This window comes from Chlorocebus sabaeus, chromosome 13, assembly GCF_047675955.1.
Source record: "Chlorocebus sabaeus isolate Y175 chromosome 13, mChlSab1.0.hap1, whole genome shotgun sequence".
In the NCBI taxonomy this organism is placed as follows: domain Eukaryota; kingdom Metazoa; phylum Chordata; class Mammalia; order Primates; family Cercopithecidae; genus Chlorocebus; species Chlorocebus sabaeus.
In genome coordinates this window covers 88,390,766-88,415,164 of record NC_132916.1, presented here as the reverse complement: position 1 = coordinate 88,415,164, position 24,399 = coordinate 88,390,766, and the positions used below count along the sequence as shown (strand labels likewise).

Here is a 24,399-nt window from a genome sequence, read left to right as displayed (position 1 = left end):
GATGCACCACCACACAGTGAAAAGTATGAAAGAAATAAGACCACCTAGGAGAAAAACATGTTTATATCCCTCATCGAACACTTATTCCAGGGCAGGTATGTTCCTTGAGTATGCAGTATTGCCCTATAGTGTGTAAAGTATTTCTTTTCTCTCCTTATCCAAGTAAATGGAATGAAGATACTCACTTCTACTGCATCACGCAGATACTTGTACACATAGCTAGCTATTCCTCAAGGCAAAAGAAAATAGGGAGCACAAGTAGCATGCAGTATGATTATTATTCAGTAATAGAGTTCATTTTCTTCAAAATATTCCCCCTATTTAAAAGCTATTTAAGCACACATCAAGGCAATTAATGGCTTTATGCCATCTGTATGTCATGGCACACAGTAAAAAACTAAAGAACTAAAGTTTAGAACTAAAGTATACCCTCCCAGTGGTGGTTAAAACAATTTTTGATTATGGCTACTTTTGTTATGATAGGAGACATAGATTTTGTTATGATAGGAGACAGATTTTGAAATTACCAATCAACTCAAATAATGGGAGGGAGAAACATTGAGGTGCTAAAAACTTTTATTTAATCTGCCCTGTGCTTTCAGGTAATGACTCATAGATCGTTGACCAAGGAATTGATTTCCTAAGTGAGTTGGTGTTTAGGAAGATATATCATATTTATTGCTTTATAGAGGTTAGATTTGCTTGAATTTATTGATATCTGAGTTATTTTCTAAATGTTTGACCACTAAAAATAATGGGTATCTGCAAGATATTACTGAAATAAAGACACAGCTCAGCAAAGCCTTTATTTGACTTCTTAAAGGAGACAAATATTGAAAACCGTGGCACAGATGATAATCCTTTAAGAAAATGTTACAGAGTAAGCAGTTATAAAAGGAATTGAGGCTTGAAAATTACTTCATAGGATATAATGTTTTAAAATATTTCTAAACTATTTCAGGAGGCTCTAGAAAACATCTCTCTCCCCCCAACAAAACCTTTTGAAACTGTTTTGTGAGATTAATCATCCATAGGTTTCTTTTCTTCTTTTCCTGTATCTAAATCTCTAATATGGAGAGTAGGGCTAGTTTTCGGTTGTGGGTTTTTTTTTTTTTTATACAAATGAGGTCTCACTATGTTGTTCACCCAGGTCTTAAACTCCTAAACTCGAGCTATCCTCCTGCCTCAGCCTTCCAAAGTGCTGGGATTACAGGTGTGAGTCACCACACCTGCATAGATTTCTTAAGACACTCCCTCATGTCATCATTCTTGCTAAATTCTAAATTATAAAGCTTGTTGGCTTCAGATTTATTTCTTTTTTATTCTTTTTTTTTTTCTTAATTGGTAAAGCAAATAAAACCAGTATTGGAGATCTCAGCAAGAGACAGGGACTCATCAGAATCACTTGTGTTTCTGCCGTAGTCTTTTCATTTTCCCCTTCAAACACACTAACACACTTGAGCAGTACTTTAGGAAAAGTATACATCATAAGCAGAACTTCAGCAAGTTCATTAGGTTTGTACCATTCTGTCTGGTGATCTCACTCTTCTGATGCTAGCACAGTGGAGGATAAAGCACCTTCCCTCACTGTGGCGCACAGCAGGTGATGGGCACAGGCAAGCATCCAATAAGGTGCTTTCTTACACACTTGTAATTTTGGGGCCCAAGGTATTGTGGGAATACTAGAGATACCAGGAGATTAAAATACAGTGTCAATTCTAGCATGTGTAAAGTATCACCAGACTTGATACTAAATCGGAAATGCTCCGCCTGTATTCTGGATTTTATATGTATTTCAAATTTTCATAAATTAATTTGTAGTTTTGAATCTTCTTGTCAGTTTTCCAGAAATTTTATATAGCCATGAAGTAGGTTGTATTATTATGCTCTCTTATCAGCTGACTTATGTATTAATAATATATTCTGTGATTTTTAGGAGGAAACACAATTATTACTAGAAAACCTGCATGTTTATCATATGAATTACTTCCTGGTTTTGAGATGTCTTCATAAGTTCACCTCTTCTCTTCCCAAGTATCCACTAGGTCGACAGGTAATCCAAGCCACCTCATTTGGAATCTATGAAGTAGGAATGTTAGTATTTTCTTGCTTTGGTTTTTGTAGCATTCAGGCATCAGAATGTGAAATGAAGCCAATCTTTACAATGAGAGCATAATCTAAATCCATTCCAGCTGTACACATTACTGGTAATTGAAATTGTTTTTTGTTCAGATGGCCACAGCTAGAAACAGCCATATGAATCCCAGTGGTGTTGCTTCCCCTACAATGTTTTTGTACTAAGGCATTTGAACTTTCCTTCTTTAATACTTCCTTATCACCTATACTGAGAGAGCTGTTTCTCTTTCCTTAATGGAAGAAGGAATTTGTTTGAGAATGCTTGATAGTTAACCTTGCACTATACCCAGAATAAAAAGAGAAGCAGTACTTCTGTTCCTTGAAAAATTATGCTCAGCTGGCCTTTATGTCATACCATAAACCTATCAACCATCTGTAGAGTAGATTTTAGCGGAGGAATTCTATATTCCTAGGTCATCTTAGCTCAAAGCTTTGGAGAACAAATACCAGTATGTAAGAATGACTTGTTGGCTGGGTGCAGTGACTCATGCCTGTAATCCCAGCACTTTGAGAAGCCAAGGCAGGTGGATCACATGAGGTCAGCAGTTCAAGACCAGCCTGGCCAACATGGTAAAACCCTGTCTCTACTAAAAATACAAAAATTAGCCCGGTGTGGTGGTACACGCCTGTAGTCCCAGCTGCGAGGGAGGCTGAGGCAGGAGGATGGCTTGAACCTGGGAGGTGGAGGTTGCATTGAGCTGATATCACTGCACTCCAGCCTGGATGACAGAGTAGACTCCGTCTTAAAAAAAAAAAAAAAAAAAAAAAATAGAATGACTTGTTCATGAGGTGATTTTTGCCATTGAGCCTTAAATGAGCCTTTTTTTCCTCATTTTTCCTTTATCGGTTTCTTCTTTTAAAATGACCAGTGATATCAGCCAATCTCAGTATAGTCTCATTTTACTTTTATGTAAATTGCATTCTTATAAAGCCTGATCCATGAGATATATGCCAAGTCTATTATTATCTAATGAAAATGACTTTTAATAACATTAATTTTTTTGTGTTGACCAGAAATGATTTTGCCAGACTAGTAGTGTGTATACGCTTTTGGTTCCTCACAAATGTGTTGTTCACTTACAGATCAGAGAGTTGTACTGCACATGTTTAGAAAAGAACATATGGGATTCAGAGGAGTATGCATCAGTCTTGCAGCTGCTGAGGTAGTTGTTTTTTCTTGTTTTTCTGTTTTTGTCTGCTATAAGCCTGCCAGTAAGTAGCACCTTCCTCTAGAACCCTGCCTGCCAAAAAGTTTCATAAATAGCCATGTTGTGTCTAAGAATAATTGCATATATCTTGAATTTATCCATGTAGCTTATGATGTTTTTAATATAGCAACTCTCCATTTCTTTGCTGGTTTAACCTTGCATTTGAGCTTGTGGTTTTTAAAGGAAAATCCATGATTGTTTAGTCAAATACTGACACTACCCTATGAGAGCTCAGCTATGGATCATTTGAATCCAGCCAACTTGACATCATGGCAGGGAAAACAAGTCATTCATGAAAAGTGTGGTCACCATGTCCCCAATCTGGTTGAGTGGAGGAAGAGCATCACTGGGTGATAGGTACCCAGTGGTCACAGCTGACCTTGATTAGGAACAGCAAGGAGTAGGCAGTGGCCTTGGTGCCTTCCCCCACCTTAACATTGGCTAATTCAGAAATTATTTATCTAATAATATACAGGTAAATAAGATATCTTAGTGTTAAAGTTATTTATATTACTTGATTTCACTTCTTATATGTATAGTTACTTTTTAGTTTTCCATAAAAATAATGACACTTGGATAGTGATAAGGGAAATCAAATGTGAGCTAAGTTTCGCCAGTTTTATAATTTTCCTCAGAGGTTGTAAATGCTTATATAAAAATATTTTAAAGAAGTCTGAAAACTGAATATTTATTAAGTCTTGCTTTCCTCTGGGCCCACAAGAAAAGAACAGATGGGCACAGTAGGAGGAAAATTCACACTGAAAGCACTTTAAATCCAGAGACTTCATAATACAAATATTAGTAATCTAGCAGGTGCAGCTTAAGATAGAAAATGAATTTCATGCTATCTGGAAAAATATCTCCCCATGGAAACTAGATTACCACTGAAAAGCTGTGTTTTATTTCATTTTTAAAAATCCCAATAAGATTTATTTTTTCTTACTTTTTTAACCCATAAGGAAACTAAAAATTCCCAATAAGATTTCTATGTATTTATAAGCTTACGTTAACTAAAGTATTTCTGAGACTTATTTTGCTTTCTATTCAAGTAAATATACCTATCTTATACACCCAGTTGAATCTTCCAGGGTTTTCTCTTTTAAGCTTTGTGATTAGTAATTGTCTTCCTTCTCCAGTGAGATGTTCCCAAATTCATAGATTCTTTTGTCAAAGAGGAACTTGTTCTTTTTGTTCTGAACCTCCCAACACCAGTTGTCTTAGGGTACAGTCAAGAACCAAGAATGCCAGTTCCAAAGTAGGGTAAGGAAACATGAGTGGCAGTAGTAATGGTGACAGCAGTAACCATCGCTTATTGAAGGCTTGCGGTGTGCAAGGCACTTTGTTAGGCACTCTCAGTACATTTTCCAATCTAAAACTCTTAATATACCTTTATGGTAGATATTATTAGTCACACTTTACCCCTGAGGAATCTGAAACACACACAGGCATTAAGTGACTTGCCTGAGACCACCTAGTTGCTGAGGGAACCAGGATTCTACTCCATGTCTTACTTCAAAGCTGTTATACCTTCTGCTATTCTTTGCTAAGATCTAAAATACGGATTTGGAGATCTGAGTACAGCAGAAGCAAAAAATAGAAAGTGAGATTTCATTTTGCTAAGCTGAGGTCAGAAACATGAGCAGTCAAAAGCAAAGCAATGTAAAAAGCACTACGGGTCAAATATAATACCTACAGCAAGGACAGGCAGGAGTCTGGGTCCTACAAAAGAGGAAAGGAATCAGGGAACCTCTGGGCTGGAATCAGCCTTTTCTCCTTTGTACAGATTTGATGTAGACCAGAAGTCGGGGACACTTTTTAGTTAAGGCATACTCAGTAGGCATCACCTAAACTTAACGAGACCATTCTCATCACCTGTCTTGAAATTTTATTTAACTCATTACAGAAAAGACTAAAATGATCCCTGAATGACGCTTTGGAAAGAATAACTGGTAAGGTACTATTAGAAACATAATCTAATTAAATTTCTTATTTGAAATTTTTTATAAGAATCAGCTTAAATGATTTTTCAAGAAAAAATCCTTTTTACAGATTGAGCATCTCTAATCTGAAAATCTGAAATTCAAAGTCCTCTAAAATTTGAAACACTTCAAATTTCAAAATTTTATGAGCACTTGTAATACCACAAGTGGAAAATTCCACACCTGACCTCATGAAATGGGTTGCAGCAAAACAGAGGCACACCACACAGTTTATTCAGCTTGCCATCATTTGTTGCTGCTGTTTAACACTGATACAGGTATTACTTAGTTACACTGAACACATTATTTTTTCACTGTACCAATGGTGTGTCCTGTTTTTTAAGTGTTAAGTACTTATATGTGAATAAGTGTAAGAAAATGGTTGCATATGAATTCAAGAGTCAATAATGATGGGGATACCAAACAACTACAGATTGATTGTCCATCTAGTTGGCCGAGATAGTGACACCTTTGCTTTCTGATGATTCAGTGTACCTTGTTTCATGCACAAAATTATTTAAATTATTGTATGAAATTTCTTTCAAGCTATGTGTACAAGATGTATTTGAAACATAAATGAATTTTGTGTTTAGACATGCATCCAATTCTCAAGATAATCTCATTATGCACATATAGCAAATATTTCAAAATCTGAAAAAATCCAAAATGCAGAACGCTTCTGTTCCCAAGCATTTTACATAGGGATACTCAGTCTGTATGTGGAAGCTGACACGTTTAAATAATCTTAGATCAGATGATATCCAGCCCATTCAGAGTAGTATGGCTGTAGACATCCCTTTACCCCTAATTCTTCTGCTTTGTTTGGGAAGAACATGGAAGAAAAGGTGACTTCTGCCCCCGCTGCTCTTAACCCCACCATAGTGGCCTTTGGCGAGACCTCCTACCTTCCCCCAACAACTCTCTTGCATGTTAGAGAGAAGGGGCCCTCCCAGCACAGAGTTGCATTCCTCCCCCCAATTTATTCTAATTTATTAATTTAGTCCCACCCCTTCTGAGCCTGCCGCCTGGGGACTGCAGAGTAGCTGCCCCAGCCCCTCCCAGGTCTGGCCTAGCCTGGGGAGTGGGACAAGTCTTGGGTGTGGCCCTGTTGGAGGTTGATCTTGCTGTTTTTATTTCTTGCCTTTATGTTTGTGTTCTGTGATATTGTTGAGAAAGAAGAGGCCAGGCACAGTGGCTTATGACTGTAATCCCAACACTTTGGGAGGCCGAGGTGGGCGGATCACTTGAGCTCAGGAGTTTGAGACCAGCCTGGGTAACGTGGTGAAACTCCTACTCTGCCAAAAATACAAAAAAAAAATTAGCCTGGCATGGTGGTGCACATCTGTGGTCCCGTCCTCGGAGGCTGAAGTGGGAGGATCACTTGAGCCTGGGAGGCAAAGGTTGCCTTGAGCTGAGATCGCACCACTTCACTGGGGCCTGGGTGACAAAATATACATATAAAAAAAAATGTATATTTTTGAGCCTGGGTCTCAAAAATATACATATAAAAGAAAGAGAAAAAAAAAAAGAATTGTGGGCAAAACAGAAGGAGGTGGATTCAAACCCCAGTATGTCATGGTTCATGCCTTTTCTTTAGTGGTGGGAGACCCTTATCTTGTAAAGGGAATGTGTCCCCTTTCTCAACCTCTAGTGTATTTCACAGAAAACAAAACCTCCCAATAAAACTGTTGAAACCTGGAAAATAAAACAAACAATATGTCATTTACTTGATGAAATATCTGGTGACCATTTAAAAAATATTTACAGCGACTCTGTAATAATGTGGGAGAATGTTTATGTCACATATTTATTATTGGAAAAAGACCAACATAATTTTATATCACAGTTATTTTTTAAATGTATGCAACAGACATTGATGTGTGTGGGGAGCATGCAAGTGTGCATTTATAATATATGCCATAATTGGACATGAGCGCAGTGGTTCTGCGTGTGTTCTGCCTTTCCTTGCTCAGTCAACTCTTGGAGTATGAAGACCACATCCCGATATGGGATATGAGCGGGTTAATTTTTCACTCAACCCTGTGTCATTATATAAGGATATGTTTCCATTAAAAAGCCATTTAGGAACAGAAAGTAGTAACAAATGATGCTAACCCAGCAGTGAACTAGGTAAGTACAACTGTTTTTCATTATCAGATGTGAAAGACTGTAAGAGGAAAATTGTACCCCTCTATTAGAGAGAATTTCTAAACACCCATCTAGAAATCAAACACTAGGCCAGTAATTTTTCATATTTTTAAAATTCACAGAACCTTGCATAAATAAGGTTTTAAGGGTTATTGTAAATCAGAGCCAGCTGGGCACAGTGGCTCACGCCTGTAATCCCAGGGCTTTGGGAGGCCGAGGTGGGGCAGATCACGAGATCAGGAGATCAGGAGTTCGAGACCAGCCTGACCAACATGGTGAAACCCCGTCTCTACTAAAAATACAAAAAATTAGCCAGGCGTGGTAGCAGGCACCTATAATCCTAGCTACTCGGGAGGCTGAGGCAGGAGAATCGCTTAAAGTTGGGAGGCAGAGGTTGCAGTGAGCTGAGACCTTGCCATTGCACTCCAGCCTGGGCAACCAAGGGAGACTCCATCTCAAAAAAAAAAAAAAAAAAAAAAAAGTCAGAGCCTCAACTTAAAGGAGTATGTTGGATCAGCCAGCGCTGAAGAGTACTACACTCTTATACCAGTAGCAGTGGATTATTGAACTGGGGATGATGAAAAGTGTGCCCCGTGTCTTAGGGGAATTTATGTCCCCTACCTCATCAATTGAGAATTACTCATCTACAGTTATTCCATTTTCTTTCAAATAAGGAAACCAAGGCCAGAAACATTGACTTTTGTACAGTTGACAGAGCTGAAACTCTTTCAACCATATTCCAGTTACTTAGAGGTGGTAATAAAAAGAAATTTATGGTTTTGTGGCCAGTAGTCCATGTTCAGAGTGTATCCAAAATTTTAAACCAGCAGAGCAAGCTTCTGTGGACTCAGATCCCCCTCCCCCCATCCTGACACTAGTCATATTGGCACAGGACACAGATATAAATGAAAGGAGCCACAGTGTCTAGTCTGCTTATCCTAAGTATAACCTTATGAACTTGAAAAGAAACAGACTTACAAATCGAAGGTGATTGATAGCTGGAGGAATTTACCTTAGGCTAAAGGAATTATTCAAATTTCTGAGTAAGGCTTTTGACTTGAACAGTAATATATTAGCAGGTCAGCTGAGCTTTCATTGAGTTAAAAAAAAAAAATGACTTGAATAATGATACTAACATTTGATCACTTCAGCTTAGTTCAAAGAGACTAGAAATTTGGACTCTAAGTAATGCATTATTTCCTGACTTTGCAGATCAACTTTAGGTAATATTTAAAGATCTACTTAGGAAAAATGACACAGCTCCACAATCTATGATACGCTTCCTAATAAGCTAACTTATGATGTTGTAGATTTATCCATCCAAGAGTTTTATGAGACTACATCATTAAAATATAATTTCTGGCAGGGCATGGTGGCTCACACCTATGAATTACAGCACTTGGGAGGTCAAGGCAGGCAGATCGCTTGAGCCCAGGAGTTAAAGACTGGCTTGGGCAACATGGAGAAAACCCATCTCTACAAAAAAATACAAAAATCATATGAGCATGGTGGTGCATGCCTATAGTCCAAGCTACTTGGAGGCTGAGGCAGGAAGATCACTTCAGCCCAGGAGATTGAGGCTGCAGTGAGCTGTGATTGCACCACTGCAGTCCAGCTTGGGCAACAGAGTGAGGCCCTGTCTCAAAAAAAAATGAATAAATAGGCCGAGCATGGTGGCTCACGCCTGTAATCCGAGCACTTTGGGAGGCCGAGATGGGTGGATCACCTGAGGTCAGGAGTTTGAGACCAGCCTGGCCAACATGGTGAAACCCCGTCTCTACTAAAAATACAAAAATTAGTGTATGGTGGCGCATGCCTGTAATCCCAGCTACTCAGGAGGCTGAGGCAGGAGAATCAATTGAACCCGGGAGGCAGAGGTTGCAATGAACCGAGATCGCGCCACTGCACTCCATCCTGGACGACAGAGCGAGACTCCGTCTCAAAAAATTAATAACAAAAATGAAAAATAAAATAAATTAATATAATTTCTTTGTTTTAGAAAAGGAATTGCCAGTCCTGAATTTTCATCACATCAGGGCCTTCACAATTATCTGTAGGCTTACAGATGATGAAATCAGGCTTGGGGCAGAATGTTAAAGTTTTCTTTAAAACAAAAGATATTGAGAGTCACTGTTTTTCGTGTAATGGTTTCCAGGCTTCAATGTGCATAAGAATTAGCTGAGATATGGCCAAGCGAGGTGGCTCATGCCTGTAATCCCAGCACTTTGGGAGGTAGGCAGATCAGGAGGTCAAATAATTAGCTGAGATATTAATCATTTCAGCTCTTTCCCCAGAGCTTCTGTTGGGAACACTGGTATGGTGGTTCAGCAGGAATTTGCATTTAACAAGCACTCTGGCATGTTCAGACAGATGACCCAGGGACTATACTTTGAGAAATACTTCTAGAAAATAAAGGGGGAGGTAAAAAAAAAAAAAAAAAAGCGGGGACGGGGGGAACTTTTGAGGAAAAAATGACGCTATCAAAGGAAAAGTATTTGTGGAGAAGCTGAATGGCTGTAGGCAGTTGATCTCAAATTGGCTCCAAAACTGGACTGAGGTGTTTACTAATAGTGAGCTAATAGTTTTTATCACAGTAAACAGAAAAAAAGATCTGAATTTGTATTTTGTTTTTCTTTATTAAACATTTAGTGCCTACTGCCACTTTTCTGCTAGCAAAATGAACAGATAACTAGGAAATATTAATTTTAAAAACTCAGAAATAACTCATCAAACTTTGACTTTTTTCTTTCTTTCTTGTGAACTCAGGGTTATACAGTCATCCATCACTGTCTGTAGAGGATTGGTTTTAAGAGGATACCATAAGTTCCATATATGAAATGGTATATAGTGTTTGCATATAACCTCTGCACATCCTCCCATATATGTTAAATCATCTCTGCATTACTTATAATACCTAATACAATATAAATGCTATGTAAATAGTTGTTACACTATATTGTTTAGAAAATAATGGCAAGAAAAAAGTCTGTACATGTTCTATACAGTCTCTCCTCCTACCCCCCAAAATAGTTTCAATCCAAGTTTTAATCCACCAGTGTGGGACCCACAGATATGGATGGCTGACTGTACTTTTAAAAATTACATCAATAGGCCAGGCATGGTGGCTCACACCTATAATCCCAGCACTTTGGGAGGCCAAGGCAGGAGGATCACCTGAGTTCAGGAGACCAGCCTGGCCAACATAGTGAAACCCTGTCTCTACTAAAAATACAAAAATTAGCCAGGCATGGTGGCACACACCTGTAGTCTCAGCTATGAGGGTGGCTGAGGTAGGAGAATTGCTTGAACCCAGGAGGTGGAGGTTGCAGGAGTTAGCCAACCTGGCTAACATGGCAAAACCCCGTCTCTACTAAAAATACAAAAATTAACCTGGCATGGTGGTGCGTGCCTATAATTCCAGCTACTCAGGAGGCTGAGGTGGGAGAATCACTTGAACCTGGAAGGTGGAGGTTGCAGTGAGCCGAGATTGTGCCACTGCACTCTAGGCTGGGTGACTAAGTGAGACTCCATCAAAAAAAAAAAAAAAATTGCATCAATAAAGTATGTGTGTATTTGAACTTAGTAAAGTTGCTTCTAACCATGTGATGAATTAAATTTATTCTTTTTGATACATTCCACAAAAAAGCATGGCATCCCACAAAGGGCACCATGACTTCTAGGTGCTTCCCAGGATGAGCCAGTTTGAGAACTGTTCCCTTTAGAAAAAGTGTTCTTCACTAAGGCATTAGGTTAGGAAATTAATAATTATTGCATGGTTATTGCCTTGCTCATCCATTAAAAAAAAAAAAAAAAAAAAAAAAAGGTTTTTTAAATGCTTTTTTTTTTGAAACCACTGATCAGATAACAAAGATAACCCTGGTCCTTACCTATACAGAATTTTGGTCAAATGATTGATGTAAACAGTAGAGAGCTACAATACAAAGTAGTAAGAGCTGTGGTGGGTCAGGACTAGGGTGCTGAGGAACCAGTAGACTGGACAGTTAACCTCCATTTGTGGGATTGGACAGCTTCTCTAGGAAGTGCCACCTAATATGAAATATGAAGGCTTAGGAGGAGATACACATACTTTTGGTTTCTGTTTCATTGTTATGATACTACATAATTACTTTGTTGTGTTAGTCCTCAAATAAGACAGTTTCTTATTTCTACATGCTTTTTTATTTTTAATGTGCTTTTTATTATTTTTACATCTTTTTTGTTTTGTTTTGTTTTCTTAACTTCCAGTCTTCGTTGATATATTTACATTTGCAAGTTTGAATTCTGAGTATTTTTCAAAACTGGCTAGTAATGGTAATGTCTGTTTAGAATTTGAAAACTCATCAGGCAAGAGATGTTTTCATTAGCCATGGATTGGCCAGTTTTTTCTTGTAGCCTGTTCTTATAATCAGACATTTATATAATTAGTACTTAACCAGAAATTATTGACTTTCTGCGTGATGAAGCAGAACACTCCATTGCCCTGCAGGATGATTGCTTTTAATGATTGCTTAATAATTATCTTTCTGTCTTAGTTAAGAAAACTTTTTAAAAAAATGACAACCTATAAAGCCTTTATTGTTTTTCTCAACTCCTGTGATAGATTACCTATAAAGCTTTTAATACATTAGATATCACAGACATTTTTTGGACCATTTACCTGATAGTGAAATAAGTCTTTTTTTTTTTTTTGAGGTGGAGTCTCGCTTTGTCACCCAGGCTGGAGTGCAGTGGCGCGATCTTGGCTCACTGCACGCTCCACCTCCTGGGTTCATGCCATTCTCCTGCCTCAGCCTCCCAAGTAGCTGGGACTACAGATGCCCGCCACCTCACCCAGCTAACTTTTTGTATTTTTAGTAGAGACAGGGTTTCACTGTGTTAGCCAGGATGGTCTCAATCTCCTGACCTCGTGATCCGCCTGCCTCGGCCTCCCAAAGTGCTGGGATTACAGGCGTGAGCCACTGTACCCAGCCAGTTGTGAAATAATTATTTCTTAATCAAGTTGGATAAAGATAAATCGCTCTTTTGTGGCATTAATGAGACCTATCTTAGACATGTTTTTTTTTTTTTTTTTTTAATTTCTCTTTAATCTCACATGGTGGCTTTCAAACTTTTTAGTTCTGCTATTTTCTTTACAATTGTATTCTCTTTATTTTAAAACAAAATGTTAGTTGGAATGCACCAAAATTGGACAGCATTGTCTCACTGTCTCCAATTCTTCTCCCATTCTCTCTTTAACTGATTACAATTAGGTTTGTACTCCCGATCACAACTAGTTTGATCAAAGTCACCAGTGACCTCCATGTTCCTAAATCTAGCATTAACCTGTTATCAGCATTTGACAACAGTTCATCACTCCTTTCTTAATGGACTTCTAGGACTTTCTTGGTTTTTCTCCTACCTCAGTGCACACTCCTTCACATTCTCCTTTAGTGCTTTATCTTCTCTCTGACATCTTAACATTACAGTGCCCCAGGGCTTAGTCATAATCCTACACCTCTCTCCTAAGTGCCAGGCTGTTATGTCCATTTATGTCCTCTTTAATACCTCCACTTAGATATCCAATACACACCTCAAAGTTAACATACCCCAAACTGAACTCCTGATCTTCCCCTGAAATCTGTCATTTTCCTACTGTCTCTATCATTCTGATTGTTCAAGCCAAAAGCCTGGACTCTGCCTTCATAATTTATCCAGAATCAGACCTCTTCTTGCCACCTTCCTTCACTTGTACCACCATAGTCCAAGTCATTGTCATCGCTCACCCGGATTATTGCAGTAGCCTCCTTTCTGGTTTTTCTGCTCCCCTACAGATTCTCCTCAAAGTAGCAGTCAGAATAGTCCTTTTAAAATATTTCAGATAATGTTACTCCTTTGCTCAAAACCCTCCATTAACTCCGCATTTCATTCAGAGTAAAAGCCGTATACAGTGACACTACATGACCCCCTCCACTCCCCACGTGGCCTCTCTCTGATTACTGCTCATTTTCTCTCTCCATATCAGACATCTTGGTCTCCTTGTTGTCTTGAATATTCCAGACATGCCCACTATGGAACCTTTGTACCCATTGTTCTGTCTGCCAGGAAAAGCTCTTCTGGATATTTGTATGGCTAACTTCCTTTCCTCCTTTACATATTTGACCAAATGTCATCTTTTCAGTGAGGCCCTAACCATTTAAAAATTGAAATCTTCCTCCTCCCGTGACTCTCCACTTATTCTGTTCAATATTTTTCCATAACATTTATCAATTTTTAACACATATATCATATATATGATATAGATAGTGTTTAGTGTCTGTGCTTCTCCCAGCTCTCCCACTAGAATGTAAGTTCCATGAGGACAATGATTTTTGATTTGATAAGGTGTACCTCAAATGCCCAGAACAGTGCCGTATGTAGTGTGCATTCAATAAATATTTCTTGAATGATTGGTTCATGACTGAAAAAGGAGTTGAAACCCAGTTTGAAAAATGCTTGTCTGATAGCTACACTCAATCCTTAGTTTTTTATTCGAGGTGCTATATATAAACACACTTTTTTGGAATAAGCTAAATATTTTGTAGTTGTTTTCAAGTGATCTTCAGTTAGGTTTGGTTTATCCAAAGTGCTTGGCCGGCCGCAGTGGCTCATGCCTGTAATCTCAGCACTTTGGGAGGCCGAGGCAGGTGGATCACTTGAGGCCAGGAGTTCAAGACCAGCCTGGCCAATATGGTGAAACCCCCTCTTTACTAAAAATACAAAAAATTAGCCAGGCATGGTGGCATGCACCTGTAGTCCCAGCTACTTGGGAGACTAAAGGACGAGAACTGCCTGAACCCAGGAGGCAGAGGTTGTAGTGAGCAGAGACTGCGCCACTGCACTCCAGCCTGGCAACAGAGCAAGACTCCGCCTCAAAAACAAAAAAAAAAAACAAAACCCAAAAAAAGTGCTTGCTATAGTCATTCTAATAATCTAAGTGATAAAATAAGTCTTTTTCTGATATTACCCCTTGTATTATATAAGTTCGAAAACCAGTCATCCACTGTTAGCTATTTGCACTTCAGATTTTTTTCCACACACAAATGTATATTAAATAGTACTATATATGGTGTTCCACACTTGGCATTTTTTGTTTTTTGTGTGTTTGTTTTGTTTTTGTTGTGGTGGTTATTTTGGTTTGTGCCTAATCTACCATGGATGCCATGTTTTGAGATGCAATATAGCATGCTCAGTGAGAGCATGGATGTCAAGCCAGACTGCCTAGGTTCAAATCCCAACTTTGCCAATTACCAGCAATTGGATTCTGGACAAGTTTACTTAAGTTCTCTGTGCCTTTGTTTTCTCATCTCTAACATGGGAATAATAGTAGTATTTACATCATATTGTATCAAATGACACTTGATACACAAATGTGAGTATAAATGTTAGCTGTCATCATTAGTATTACATATTGCCCTACCTCATTGTTTATCATCACTATATAATATCATGTTTTTAAAGTGCTTTTTATTTAATCAGACCCTTTTTTGATATATATTTAGATTGTTTCTAATTATTCACTATTACAAACAATAATCATGAGCAGCAGTAAGTCTGTATATTTGTATAACTATTTCCACAAAACAAAGGTAGATGTAAACATATTGAGTCTAAAATATAAACATTGTTGTACAGTGTACACTCACACCAACCATGTACCAATGTGTATTTCCTACAGTCTTGCTGCTGCTGGATATTATCAGGCTTAAATATCTTTCTTGGTTTTCTTCTAGTATTTTATGGTTGATGAGCTAGTTCTTTTTCCCTGCTCCCATACCATACTTACATTTTTATTCTATCTGAAACGCATTTTTGTGTATAATGTGAGATAGTGGTCTGTTTTTTTTAAATAGTTAATTCTAATACCCGATATCTTTTCCCCCACTGATTTGAAATGCTATCCCTGTGACATAACAAACACCCAATGTACACCTAGATCTCTTTCTGAACTCATTCTCTTCTGTTGACCTGTCTATTCCCAAGTACCATCAATTTTAATAACTGTGGCTTAACACTTTAATATATTTACAGCCCCACCATACACACTCAAGTGTACACAGATTGTTGCTGTTTTTTAGAACAATTATTCCAGATACATTTTAGAATAATTTTATTAGGTTTTAAAATTTACAGCCAAGCGCCATGGCTCACGCCTGTAATCCCAGCACTTTGGGAGGCCGAGGCAGGCAGATCACCTGAGGTTAGGAGTTCGAGACCAGCCTGACCAGCATGGAGAAACCCTGTCTCTACTAAAAATACAAAATTAGCCGGGCATGGTAGTGCATGTCTGTAATTCCAGCTACTTGGGAGGCTGAGACAGGAGAATCACCTGAACCCAGGAGGCGGAGGTTGCAGTGAGCCAAGATCGTACCATTGCACTCGGGCAACAAGAGCGAAACTCCATTTTAAAAAAAAATAGAAATAAAAATAAAATTTACCCTGTGGAATTTTGTTTCAAACTGTTAAGAATATAGATTAATTTGGAACAATTTGTATCTTTACAATAGTGAGTGTTAAAATGTGTGTTCATTTATTCAGGGCTTTCTTTTATTATAGGTCATACATGTGTATTATAATTTGTGTTGCTGTGTATTCTGTAGCTTTTGTTTCCATTTTGAACATGGGCTTTTTTTTCATTATGTAGTTTAATATAAGGTATTGATTATATATATATGCATGCATATATAAGTATCTTTTATTTACTCACTTTTTTACACACTCTTTTTTTTTTTTTTGACACAGGGTCTCTGTTACCTGTACTGGAGTGCATTGACATGATTGCGACTCACTGCAGCCTTGATCTCCCAGGATCAAGCAGTCTTCCTACTTCAGCCTCCTGAGTAACTGGGACTACAAGCATGCGCCACCATGCTGAGCTAATTTTTTCTATTTTTTGTAGAAATGAGGGTCTCACTTTGTTGCCCAGGCTGGTCTCGAATATCTGGGCTCAAGTGATCTTCCCATCGGCCTCCCAAAGTGCTGGGATTACAGGCATGAGCCACCATACCCAGCTCTTTTACACTCACTATTTTATTTACAGTTCTTAGATTTTCTAACTTTATAGTCACATCATATGAAATGATAAATTTCATCCTTCTTCCTAACATTTATACCGTTTCTTTTTCTTAATTTATTGTAGCATCTAGACTCCAGAATGATGCTGAATAATAGTGATGATAGCAGGCAGCATTGATTCTGTGTGTGTACAATTTTACTGGGAAAAAAATCTTTAATGACTTCATCGGGGTTGGTTAAGTTATTATTTCTAATCAGCCTTACCTCAAGTCTTGTCATTTTACATTAATCCAGAGAATACTTGGGAAAGTGTAAGATCTTTCTGCTCTGGAAGCAAAACATAATCTTGGGCTAAGAATAAGAGGACTAGGCCGGGCACGGTGGCTCACACCTGTAATCCCAGCACTTTGGGAGGCCGAGGTGGGCAGATCACCTGACGTCAGGAGTTTGAGACTAGCCTGACCAACGTGGTGAAACCCTGCCTCTACAAAAAATACAAAATTAGCCGAGTGTGGTGGCACATGCCTATAATCATAACTACTCGGGAGGCTGACGCAGCAGAATTGCTTGAACCTGGGAGGCAGAGGTTGCAGTGAGCCAAGATCATGCCATTGTACTCTAGCCTGGGCAACAAGAGTGAAATTCCGTCTCAAAAATAAATAAATAAATAAGAGAACTAGTAACTATTTGAATCCCTGGCAGTTTAAATCTGAGTACCTTCTCCAATCAAATGCCACATTAAGAGTTATGACTAATGAAGTTTGCTTCCAAAGTTATATGAAATAATGCCCTCTTTTTTGGTCTCCTGGAGAATAGGCTAGGTTTGGCCTTCCTTGATACTCAATTATTTGGAGCTCCAAGTGGACAGTAGCTGTTGCTGCCCCTATCTTGGGAAGCTAATCCTTCACGTGCTGCTAACTTGGGTTAGATCTTCTGCCAGGCGTACCTCACCCGTCTTTTCCCTCTAAGCAAGTCAGTGCGGGTGATTGCTTGGACACCAGAAATGCTAATCTTGTCTACTTGAATAGGCCTAAAGGTCAGGTTTAACAGATTGTTCAAGTGTATGTGACTGAGTTAAGTTTCTTGTCATAACTCTATCTGGGCAATAGAAGGCCACAAATTTTAAATCTCAAATGTAATCAAGTATGAAATGTCTTGGCTTATTTTTCCTTGACCAGTTAGCTGCCTTTCACACATAAAGATTATATCTTAGATAATTATTGTAGAAAGAGGAATATATAAGTTTTAATACTTAAAAAAAAAAACTCTGGGGAAATTTACTATTTGGTCTACCCCGAACAATTTCCATGTTTAGTGGTTGTCTACTTTTTGTTGTTGTTGTTGGGGTTTAAATTTTAGTTCAAGTAACCAGTTCAATTTCTCAGTAATCATAGTCTATTTAGCTTTGTTTCTCTTTCTCCCAACTTAGCAATATTAGTATTTCTCCTCATTTTTTTATTATGAAAGATGTCAAACACAAGTTAATTAGTTGTATTACAAAATGCCCACATTCTGGATTTGTCTGTTACTTCATGGTTAATATTAGAACTTTTAATCATCATAGTTTTAATGACTTAGGTGCACTTGCTGAGAATAATTTGAGTATTTGTATAATGCCACAGCTTAAAAATTCCTAATATTGGTCTGATTCCTTTTGATGCCATTACTGAGTATGATCTTAGTGGAGAAATCCTGTAAGCTCCCAGAACAAGGCCCTAACTTTAGAATATCTGTGTTTTCTCTCCATTTCTAACAAAGATTTCTTCTATAGCTGTGAATGAGCTACTCAACCACTCTGCCTGTGCTATAAATAACAATTAGAATTGCCTACTTCATTTAAAATTCAGTGGGTTTACTGACTGATGCTTATAAAGTCCATAGGAGACGTAAAGCATAGTTTAAATGGTGATAATTAGAGAAGTGAGTGTAGTACTTATATTTTTGGTTCCTTTAAACAAGTTTATATTTAGCACATGTCATAACTTCTGTAGACATTTCTTATTTCATATGTATGTTTACATGAAAAGAAAGGAAAACTATAATTAAATGCCTACTATACAATCTGTATAGTAACTTTGTTCTATATTACATAGTGTTAGAGCCACACTATTAATCCAGTCCTTTGTAAATTTTCTAAGCTACACTTTATCATGAGAAACCTTTAAGAATTCTTCTGAATGTCACATATATGGAGAAAATCTCTCCAAAAAATGTTGATAGCTACTAATGAAGAATTTCTTTTATCTTCTGAGCAGAAACATTTAATATATATTAAATAAAATGTTTTTTAAGTGTTAATTTTCTAGTTATATTACATTTCCTGTCACTGACTTTGTTCTAGGATGTTGGCAAAGGATGAACTGATGACCATACTTGAGAAATGTTTCAAGGTTTTTAAGTCTTCTTGTGAAAAGCACCTTGGCAGCACAGCTAAGAGAATAGAGGAGTTCCTGGCCCAGTTTCAGAGCCTCGATGGTAAGAGTGTATTATTCTCCCAATTCTATTGGCCATGACAGTCACTTAACTAAAATGGCATGGAAAACCCCACCTTCTGATGTGCCTAGAGATGAAGAGATAAAGTAGTTCATGATCAGTCAGTATGCCACGCCTCATAGTATCACATTTTAATGATCACAAATAGGCCAGATGTTTCTCTTCTAGATTTGGTTTAAACAATGAAGAGCATCAAATGGGCAGAAAAAGAAATTCTTTCTCCAGTTCGACAGTTTGGAGGATTTGTCTTTTAAAAAGTCAACAAAAAGAAATAAAAAATATTGGAAAGAGTAGCAGGGTGTCATAATTAAGAAATCTTTTTAGAGGTTTTTTCTTAAGCATTTCATCAAGTTCTTTATAGATTTCAAAAGCACTGCATAAATCATTTGTAAGCTTGAAAAATTAATAGCTATGAACTGCTTTCACAGCAATGAGGCTCATTGGTATGTTGATTACCAAAATCTGCATGAGGCTTACTTTAATCGGATTTACAAAAGCTAGAATCTTTCAGTCCTAAATTAACTGAGGCAGCCTGGCACTCTTCACTGTTGGAGGGTTACAGTTTCTCTCTTGCTTGACCTCCACATGATCATTTATAGATCCTGAATGCTTAGGGTGTCTGATTATATATAGGTAGCCATGTTCTGTTGCCTAAATGCTAGCTTTTCATGGGCTCTCTTCTTGCTGTTTCTAGCACCAAAGTATGGTATTCTTTAAGTAGAACAATAACAACAACAAAAAATACTCGTGTGTACCTTTTAGTTTTCCCAAATTTAGGGCAATTTTTAAATGGAGTTTGGGGGGGAAAGGTAGTTTTTTTATATATATTCACATAGAATTGGACATGACATATTGAAAATGTCTTATGTAAAATGTCTGTTTTAATACTTTTTTATGTTTGGCAAGTACTTCTTTGTCTTAAAAATCTTTTGACTTTAGGAAACTGCTTTTGCAAAAATCTTCTCATATCTCTCCATAGCTGCAATGTGAGGCACTTGATGAGTGCTCAGTCATGGAAGATGAAAGAGAATGTTTGCCTGACTAGAATGGCCTGAGCAGGCACTAAGGGGTTTTCTTTCAGGTTATGTGTGGGTATTGCTCTTGCCACTGCAGCATGAGCTGAGCTACTTTTCAGAACACAAAAACTTTTAAGGGCTGAATGTTGGTATCATTAAGATCGTTGAGTTCAGCTATAACTAGAAACTAAAGTCTAGGAAAAGACAGTAGCTTGTTTGAGATCACACAGCTAGTGGTAGCACTCAGACCAGAGCCCATCTCTCTTAACCACTAGTTCATTGTTTTTCTATTGCTGATTCACAATTTAAATATGCCCTAGTAGTGATCATTGGATCAGCAAGGGGCCACCCTTAAGTACATAAATAGAGTAAAAGGCTTAGAAAAATAAAAGGTAAATAAGGTGTAAATTTCAATCTTTTACAAAATTGGACTTATGGAGATTTCTGTAAAAATAAACGGCACATACAATTTTTCATCTTTTTTTGCTGGATACCATTAACTAGAGGTAATCTAGATAAAATTTTAATTAGAGCTCCTATGAGCTCTAATTAAAAAACAAATTCTATGCTAGAACTGAATAAAGGAATGCAGCTTTTGAAATGGGAAGGTTGGAGATTAAGATGATTAGTAGCCTAAAGAATAAAAAATTTTACAAATTAAAGCAAAACCACTGTCTTGAAGAAATGTCTGTTATTTCCTAATTTTCAGAAGTGACTCATTATTAATAATAAACTGAAATTAAAACTCCCCACATTGGATGAGTAGAAATATTTGGCTATATGCTATCTCTGTTCCTTAACATTTATTACATATTACAGTTTGGTTTTAAAATTACAGTTGGGAAGAGTTAAGTAGGGCAGAGTGTCATATCAGATTTTTTTGAGACAGGATCTTGCTGTGTTTTCCAGGCTTAAGTGCAGTGGTGCAGTCATAGCTCACTGTTACCTCAGAGCTCCTGGGCTCAAGTAATCCTCCTGCCTCCACCTCCTGAGTAGCTAGGACTACAGAAAAGGGCCACAACACCCAGCTGATTTTTTTTTCTTTCTTTGGAGATAGAGTCTCCCTCTGTTGTCCAGGCTGGAGTGCAGTAGCATGATGAGCTCACTGCAGCCTCTACCTCCCAGGAACGATCCTCCCATTTCAGCCTCTCAAGTACCTGGGACTATAGGCACGTCCCACCATACTTGGCTAATTGTTTTGTATTTTTGTAGGGATGAGGTTTTGCCATGTTGCTCAGGCTGGTCTCGAACTGCTGGGTTCAAGCAATCTGCCTGCCTCAACCTCCCAAAGTGTTGCGATTACAGGCATGAGCCCCGTCATCAGCCTAATTAATTGTTTTTTTGTTTTTTTTTTTAAATAGAGACAGTGTCTCACTATGTTTCTCAGCCTGGTCTCGAACTCCTTGTCTCAGGTGATCCTCCCACTGTGGTCTCCCAAAGTGCTGGGATTATAGGAATGAGGCACTTCGTTCAGCCCATATTAGATTTATTTCAAAGGTATATTGGGTTTATTAACATGTAGCAGACTACATGTTAATGACATGGGACAAAGAAGCTAGTAGACATTTTAACCTTTAGTTATATATTTTTTGAACTAGAAATTACTTATAGCTAAAAAGCAGTTTATCCTTTAAGCCAGTACATATTCTCCAGCTGCATCCTCCTGTCATCGTTTTAGGCCAAACAAACCATGTGTGTGGAGTTCACAAAACCCAACCTGCACTTAAAGGAGAATATGAGAGCCTTATGCTCTCTAGAAGGAGCACAGCTATACATTTAAGCAGTTATGGTTTTCTTTCCCTTTGCTAAAGAACCATGATGCCTTTACGTTTTAGTGGATTATTTCAAAATTCTTAGACACTACCCTCTTCATACTCAAATTGTGTTGTTTACAGTCTTGACATAATCAAAGGAAAACAGTTTTAAGTTTGTATGATTTTTTTAAAAAGCTATGTATAAATAACATCAAAAATATTTGAGACTCACTGGGCATGGTGGCTTACGCCTGTAATCCCAGCACTTTGGGAGGCTGAGGCGGGTGGATCACCTGAGGTCAGGAGTTTGAGACCAGCCTGGCCAACATGGCAAAACCCCTTCTCTACTAAAAATACAAAAATTAGCCAGGCATGGTGGCCGGCGCCTGTAATCCCAGCTATCTGGGAGGCTGAGGCAGGAGAATCACTTGAACCTGGGAGGAGGAGGTTGCAGTGATCCAAGATGGCGCCACTGCACTCTAGCCTGGGCAACAGAGCAAGACTCCATCTGAAAAAAAAATTTTTTTTTTGAGACTTTTTGCTGTTGGTTTGAGGGAGTTTTGTTAGGTTGTATTTTGTTTTGTTTTCATTGTGGTAACACTTCTAAAATTCAGTAGCTGGTTTTTTGGAGACATCACTACAGCACAAGTTATGTATTATTGGCCTTCAGCTTCTGTAAGAAATCATTTATCAGATGGAATCTTGATCCCTTGCCACATTAAAAATATATATATAGGTGAAACTTTTACTTCCTTTGGAATAGTAGAAATGTTTGTTCTTTTGACTTGGATTTACCCTCATTGATGTCTATTGGTTTTGTATTAAAAGCAGAAAACAAAGATGAAGAAGATGCTTCTGGGTCACAGCCAAAGGGGCTTCAGAAGACAGACCTGTATCATCTTCAGAAGGTCAGATCACTTTCCTTCCTTCCAGGTGCATCCTGTGACACTCCCTTTTTTCAGTTTGTGCTCTAGATTAGCTCTGCCTGGATGTTTTTGTTTTCATTTTTAAACCACAACCAGGAAAAAAGCAGACTTTTAACTCACTTCTAAGTTGAACATCCTGTTAGTCCCATTGCCATCATCACTCTACGTATACCCATTCTGGAATCTACTAGCTAACATAGGTGGAAACCATTCTGTGGGCTCAGCAAGATAAAGAATTAGCTAGCAATAAGAGAAAATAGGAACATGGCTGCACAAAAGAAATCTGATTATTTTTTATCTGATGTATTTTTCTGTTTGATCAAACTGAAAGATTTAAAAGAGCCTAACTCATTAGTTTTAGTTACTTTTCTTGATTTTTTAAAATGCATATTCAAGTACAGAGTGGAAATTGAGCCACAGAATGTCCAATATATCCTTTTTCAGATAGTTCTAACTTTAGGATCTTGATTGTCAAAACGAAGAACCTTCTTTGTACTATGATACCAAATTATGATAAATGTAGAGTAAAAGTTCAGTCTAAGTAAAATAAAACACATGGAACCTATTCTGTTAGTATGGCAAAAAGGCAAGATTTTTTTCTTTATCCTGTTAAGTCCTTTTCTTAAATGAATTAATGAACTGTGGATACCGAGCACTCTGCCATGTAGTTTAGTAGTAAAGTGAACTGCCCTTTTCCTCTTTCCCTAAAAATTTGCTTGTATATTATAAAGCAAAACACCTTTGAGGAGAGATTCTTGCCAGACCTTAAAAATAAAACGAATAAACAAAACCCATTTTGATCTTTCTCTGTACATCCTGTCTTATGGAAAAGGCATCAGCTGCTTCTATAGAACTTAGCAACAGAGCTCCCTCTGAGGGGTTTTCTGTCTCAGGATCACCAGAAAAGGTATGTTCTTTTATCCATAGTCCTTATTGGAAATGAAGGAGTTAAGAAGAAGTAAGAAGCAAACCAAATTTGAAGTACTCAGAGAAAATGCTGTGAACTTCATTGACTGTCTAGTGAGGTAAGTCTAAATTTAGCTCTTAAGAGCTAAAAATCATGCTGTTTTTCCAATAACACTGGTGTCATAGCTTTCTATAGCCAATCCAGAACATTTTTCTCCCAGGTTAGGCGTTATGCTTTTCATGTCTCTCCATCCAGCTTAGAATTGTAATTTTTATTCCTTTTCCATCATTATCAAGATGTATAATCAAATGACTTAGTTCATTCTTTTACTCTCAGTTCAAGAATATGGCTTAAATTTGATCTACTTCATTATGCCAGGTGGGGAGAGATGAGTTAGAAAGTGAGTGTTTCTCCCCTATCTAATAACAAAGTATTTATATTACACTTAATCTTTGCTAGGAGTAAATGCTGGATCTCAGCCAAGCCCAGAAAACAGAGCAGACTAGCCATGCTGCTCTATTTTATCCTAAAGAAAGAACATTTAATTCTAAACAATGCCAGCGCACCTCATTATCAGGTGCACTAAATTTATGTTGAGACATGTGCTTGGTAAATTTAGAAGTCTACCAATCTAGCCTGTATTTTAGGATGATTCCTTTTTAGGAAACCCAGATCATTCTGATTCATGGATTTCCCAAAAGTCAGCTTTATGTAGCTGTGTAAAGTCACCCACCTAATTTTGGTGGAAGTTGGGCATGCTACAGAAAAAAATGAGAAGTGTGCAAAAGAAGATGATTTAATA

The 24,399-nt window shown here is 37.8% G+C and overlaps 1 protein-coding gene across 7 annotated transcripts in view; it reads left to right on the top strand.

The window, feature by feature from the left end:
- ORC3 (origin recognition complex subunit 3) overlaps nucleotides 1-24,399 on the top strand; it is a 76,717-nt gene that overhangs the window by 35,347 nt on the left and 16,971 nt on the right. For 6 of the 7 annotated variants that reach the window (XM_073022592.1, XM_008006554.3, XM_008006561.3 and 3 more), the window contains 5 exons: nucleotides 1,937-2,053; nucleotides 3,220-3,299; nucleotides 18,843-18,976; nucleotides 22,593-22,672; nucleotides 23,618-23,715. In XM_073022592.1, the coding sequence (XP_072878693.1) occupies nucleotides 1,937-2,053; nucleotides 3,220-3,299; nucleotides 18,843-18,976; nucleotides 22,593-22,672; nucleotides 23,618-23,715 (509 nt within the window). The remainder of the gene's footprint in view (nucleotides 1-1,936; nucleotides 2,054-3,219; nucleotides 3,300-18,842; nucleotides 18,977-22,592; nucleotides 22,673-23,617; nucleotides 23,716-24,399) is intronic. The other variant, XM_008006555.3, reaches the window with a different exon arrangement.